Source organism: Camellia sinensis, chromosome 10, assembly GCF_055761805.1.
Source record: "Camellia sinensis isolate YWXY chromosome 10, ASM5576180v1, whole genome shotgun sequence".
Classification (NCBI taxonomy): domain Eukaryota; kingdom Viridiplantae; phylum Streptophyta; class Magnoliopsida; order Ericales; family Theaceae; genus Camellia; species Camellia sinensis.
In genome coordinates, this window is record NC_138970.1 from 117,637,335 (window position 1) to 117,643,334 (window position 6,000).

At 38.9% G+C, this 6,000-nt stretch overlaps 1 protein-coding gene across 1 annotated transcript in view; it reads left to right on the forward strand.

Moving 5' to 3' along the window:
- LOC145801704 (uncharacterized) overlaps positions 1–5,498 on the forward strand; it is an 87,919-nt gene extending 82,421 nt beyond the window's left edge. The window contains exon 4 of the mRNA XM_082893431.1: positions 5,154–5,498. Coding sequence (XP_082749557.1) covers positions 5,154–5,232 — 79 coding nt within the window. The 3' untranslated portion in view covers positions 5,233–5,498. The remainder of the gene's footprint in view (positions 1–5,153) is intronic.
- Positions 5,499–6,000: the final 502 nt, after the last annotated feature.

The following is a 6,000-nucleotide window of genomic DNA, read 5'->3' on the forward strand; positions in this document are numbered from 1 at the left end:
AGGCATGAGAGACATCTTCATGCCAGCTTGAGGGGAGTGTTAGATAATATCTGGTATTATGTATTTCTTATTCTATATTAGCTGTACTTTCCTTATTTGTGCCTTAAGGCTACCACTGTGAGCTACATATTATCAATAAAAAAGGGAATGATTGTCTCATCATTCCCTAAGTTTTGTTCTCTGTCAAAGAAACATGACCTTATAAAGAGTGAAGGTGTACTTGAAGAAAAAGAATGTTTTGTAGATGAAGCAAGTTTGGCTTTCACATTGCTTCCCATGAAGGAAGTGGTTGCAATCCATTTTCTAGATTCCAAGGAAGTTATGGTGGAGAGTCATGAAGTTGAAGCTTCATGGGTGTTAGATGATCTTTGCATCCGAGAAATGCCTCGTGTGCTATCTTCAAAGCCATTTGTTCCACTTTGTGTTGATTTGGTGCCTGGCTTGGCTTCGTGGAGGAAGAATGAGTTTATTTTGGGACCATGTGAGAAGCATTATTTTGATGACATCTTGCTTTCAAAATGGCATGCTGCATGTGTGGCCTATTCACACCTTAACATGGCTTCAATTGATGTGCGTAAACAAGAATTTGTTTTAATGGAATGGTATTTGCTCAGATGATCTTAAATAAGGACTTCCAACTACTTGGTCTTGTTCGCCGTTGCATGTCCATTACGCTTCCATGTGTCATAGTTAGTGTTTTTAAAGGCTCAAGGCGCACGAAAGCGTTGAAGGTCTTTTGGGGCCTAGGCGCAAGATCAGATGCGGGCTTTATTGAAGCAAGGCGCACAATCTTAGTATAAAAACAGATAAATTAACCTAGACTAATCCTTCATAGTACGAAGACAATTTTTTTAAAACAAAAAGTAATCAAGACAAATTATAGAATAATTCTCGGCCATCAAAGTGCATAATACATATCATTCCAATTTTCAAAGATAAAATAATCCACATTCAACAAAAAAAAAATAATAATAAATAAATAAATAAACACTAACGTTTACGTTTTCAGTTTTTATTTACAAAATATTTATAAACTGGTTTTTGTTTATTTTTTGTTTATTTTTAGAAAAATATAAACTACAAACGCGTTTGGTAATTGATACAATGTTCAAAAAAAATTAAAAATTTTCAAAAGAGAGAAATGGCAAGTGGTGGCAAGTGACGTCAAGTGACGGTGGAAGACGGTAGTAGAAAGTGGTGACGGTGGGTGGTGGGTAGCTGGTGGTTGCGGGTGGTTGGTGGTCGTGGGTGGGTGACGGTGGCAGTGGCGGGTGGTGGGTGGTAGCGAGTGGGTGGTGGTGGTGGTACTGGTGGTGGCGGGTGGGTGGTGGTGGGTGGGTAGGTGACGGTAGCAGGTGGTGGGTGGTAGCGAGTGGGTGGTGGTAGTGGCGGGTGGTGGTGGCAGGTGGGTGGCGCATGGGGGTGGTGGCGGGTGGGTGGTGGATGGTGATGGTAAGTGGGTGGGTAACGATGGCGGGTGGTAGCGAGTGGGTAGTGGTACTGGGTAGTGGGTGGTGGTGACAGGTGGGTGACGGATGGCGGGTGGTGGTGGGTGGTGGCGGGTGGGTGGGTGGGTGCCGGTGGCGGGTGGTAGGTGGTAGCAAGGGGGTGGTGGTGGGTGGTGGGTGGTGGATGGTAGTGGCAGGTAGGTGGCGGGTGAGTGGTGGTGGTGGGTGGTGGTGGTGGGTGGTGGTAGCGGGTGGGTGGCATGTGGCTGGTGGTGGTGGATGGCTGGTGGTGGCAGATGGTGGTGGCAGGTGGGTGGTGAGTGGTGGTGGCAAGTAGGTGACGGATGGTGGTGCGCGGGCGGTGGATGGTAGTAGCGGGTGGATGACAGGTGGGTGGTGGTGGTGGCGAGGGGTGGGTGGCAGGTGGCTGGTGGTGACGGGTGGTGAGTGGTGGTAACAGGTGGTGGTGGGGAGTTGGTAGTGGCGGCGGAAGAGGGTGGTGAAAAATGGTGGCAGGTGGTGGCTAGTGTTGGGTGGTAAAAAAAAAAAAACTCAAAACTCAAAACGGAAACACATTTTTTATGTTTTCATTTTTTGGCCAAATTTATAAACTGAGACCACTGATTTATAAATAAAAAATTTTACGAAACAAGTTTTTATTTGAGATTTTAAAATTTTTGTAAATATAAACAGAAAACTGAAAACGTAAGTGTTACCAAACGGCACCTAAATATCCATAACATAAATATCAAATAAATAGTAATATAAGTCTTAATATTTCAAAACATCAATATCATAAGAAAGGTTAGGTTAGGTCAGTCAATCGTCATCCTCAACATCAATGGCAAGCAAACCATCATCTTCTTCTCCATCAATTGATTTATATCCCTTAACATCTTCCTTCTCTGTGTCCTCTGAGCCCACCTCCTCCTCATCTATTAATTGAAGTGGAGTTAATATTGATGATTTAGATATCCTCGGTTGTCCTTTTGAGCATGAACTTGTTGCTCTACTTGCATGGCTACTTTCTTCTACTCTAGAAGCTCTTGCGACAGTGGCCCACGCCAAGCCATCATCATCATCATCATCATCATCAAACACTGGCTCATTATCTTCATCTGATTCTCCATCCATCCTCCCAAGCAACCACTCATTACTTTTATCAATATTTTGCAAAGATATAGGATCAAGAGTGTTGCACATATCATATCTAGATCTCAATGTTCTATTATATTTGACAAACACCAAATCATTGAGATGTTATTCCAATCTATTTCTTTTTTTATTATGAAGTTGCAAGTATTAGAAAGATATGAAATTCAATATAATGAGAATAAAAAATATTTGCATTCACCAAAAATTGGTTAGAATGTTAAATATTTACATGTTTAATTACACTCCAATTTCGTTCACAACCCGATGAACTACATGTTAGGCTATGGACTTTTATGGCAAAAGTTTGCAAGTTTAGGGTTTTAGAACCATATGATACCTACCAATCAGCTGCAATAATCACTGGTTAGAAATAATTGTTACCAAGTATTGAGTTTGACTAAAACTTAAAATATTACTAAAAATAAACTCTTGAGTCTATAATATATTACCTGGTGCCCTTGTATTTCTTTGCCAAATCTCAACAGGCTTGCCAAAAAGGCTCTCAACCTTTGTATAAATACTCATCTCATTAGTGGTCAAATCTTGAACAACGACATCTGGGAGCAACCTTTGCATGCATTCATAAGACCCATTTATCACTTCATGACTTTTTTGCACCTCCAACACTTTTGGATAAAAGAATTCTGGGTTAAGAAAGTGCACAACTACATGTAAAGGCTGATGCAATTGGACATTCCACCTTTTGTTGATGATTTCGAAGATTTCATTATATTTGTCTTCTTCATGATCAAACGAACTTGCAATGCATTCTTTTGCCCTATCCATTGCTTCGTAAATGTATACCATGGGAGGTTTCTTCTCAATATCAACCAATCTAAGCACTTTGACGAGAGGCCCCAAGAACTTAAGGGCAAGCACAACATTATTCCAAAATGAAGGCATCAACAAAGTTTGTGCCATTCTTTTGCCCTGTGGCTCATTTGCCCATTTGCTTGATATCCAGTCTTCGGAGGTGACCATCTTTCTCAAATTTTTTTTTTGTTGATGAGACAGTCAGAAAGGCGGTTGCAAATCTAGTTTTTGTAGGCTTGATCAACTTCTTGAGATTTGTATAGCACCTCATCATGTTTAGCAAAGTAGGTTGGTTGTAAATGTAGTCATGTACTGCAATACCCCTTTCAAATGTCTTTTTCAATCAGTGTATCTTGAAAATGTCTTCTAACATCAAGTCCAAGCAATGAGCAACACATGGTGTCTAATACTTGCCTTCCAAAAACCTCCTTATAATGTAACAAAGAGTTATTATTTTCAAGTTTTTAAATTTTAACTACAAAACAAAACAAACTATGAGTAAACAATTGTGAAACAAGGAAGGAGGAAAGATTCTTACCCGCCAACACATTAGCTGCAGCACTATCAGTTTTTTGGAAGGCAAGTTCATACTTGCCTTCCAAAAACCTCCTTATAATGTAACAAAGAATTATTATTTTCAAGTTTTTAAATTTTAACTACAAAACAAAACAAACTATGAGTAAACAATTGTGAAGCAAGGAAGGAGGAAAGATTCTTACCCGCCAACACATTAGCTGCAGCACTATCAGTGATAACTTGCACCACGTTCTCTTTTCCAACTTTCTCCTCAAACTTGTCTAGTAATTCAAATAGGTTTTGTCCATCCTTTGAATAGCTAGAAGCATCAACTGACTCAACAAACATGGTTCCTCTTGGACAATTCACTAAAAAGTTTATGAATGTTTGCCCTCGCTTATTAGTCCAACCATCAACCATTACGGAACACCCGTATTTTGCAGAGTCCTTTTTATGATTCTTCATCAAATCTTCAGTATGTTTGACCTCTTTTTTGTGTTGGGTAACCCACACTTCTTGGTAGGTTGGTTGCTTCATACAGGGACCATATGGCCCAATGGCTTCAATTATTAGTCCAAAACTCTCATAATTTACAGCATTGAAAGGGATACCAGCATCATACATCCACCTTGCAAATCTTTGTACTGCTTGAGCTCTTATTTCTTTTTTGTAAAGGTCATTGTCATCAATTTGTGTTTGCTTCCCTTTTTGCTTGGTCTCTTCGATTTGTCACCACTGATTCCAGATTGGGTGTGAAGTAAACATCGATAGGCCCTTTTCTCTTTGGCATTTTTGATTTGGATTTGGATGAACCTTGGCTGCCACTTGCCAACTTACAGCGTTGATTGACATTGAGCTCAATATCATCATCATCATCTTCATCTCCATCTTCATCTTCATCTTTCATGTCCATGTCATTGAAATCAGGAAACATGTTCATTTCTTCTTTTTGCGTCTTCTTTTTTGACATTAACTCTCTAATCTCTTCTTTTGCATGAGTTGGACACTTTGGGCGAGCAGTGACATTTCTATAACCTCCCGCGAGGTGTTGTTTCACCCGATAAACACCTCCATTTGATACTTTATCACAAAAATTACATTCAAACTTATTTAAGTTATTGGACTCTACCACATGGGCATATTTCCATGCTGGATCTTTTCTATTACTTTTAGCTGTTATTTTCTACACAACAAATTTAATAAATTTTTTTTCCCTAACAGAGACAAACTCAAAACAGAGACCAACAACAATAGAAAAAAAAAAAGAAGAAGAAGAAGGAATAAAACCAACGAGCAATGACGGAGGAGGAGGAGAAGAGAAAAGAAAAGAAAAATGTCCCCAGCAGCATCAGCAACAAAAAAGAAACACCCATCAACAGCGCACACACAAAAAAAAAAAAAAAAAAAAAAAAAAAAAAACCAACAGCAGCAAGGAAAAAAAATGGAAAATAGTTTAAAAAATGGAAAATAATTTTTATTTTGGCTCTTCTCTCAAATGTGAGCATTACTTTCAGATGTCATTTTCTACACAATAGATTTAATAAATGGAAAATAATTTTAGTGTAATGTAATGTGTGATTAATTAATTATTTGTAATTTTTTTCCCCCTAAACAGAGTAGAGAGCAACAGCAGCAGGAAGAAAACAAGAAGAAAAAAAAAAAAAAAAGAGCAACAAAGAAGACGGGGATGTAGGAGGAAGAGAAGAAGAAGAAGAAAAAGAAGAGAGAACAAAAAAAAAAAAAAAGTTGCCAGCAACAATAGTGATGATGAAGCACCCAACAAAGAAGAGAACAAAAAAAAAAAAAAAAAAAACCACCTACCAGTAGCAACGAAGAAGTAGCAAAAATAAAAAAATAAAAAAAAATAGAGAGACGAAATGACAACACCCAGCAAAGAAGAAGAGGAGGAGGAGGAAAATGAGAGGAAGGGGAAAAAAAAAAAGACCCAGCCGCACAACAAATAAGCAGAAAAGAAGAAGACTCACCTGAAGCCGAAGTTGAAGTCCTCAATCAAAGACGAAGTCGCGATGAGCTGCAGATTACGCAAAGAGAAGAGATGACACCTTTC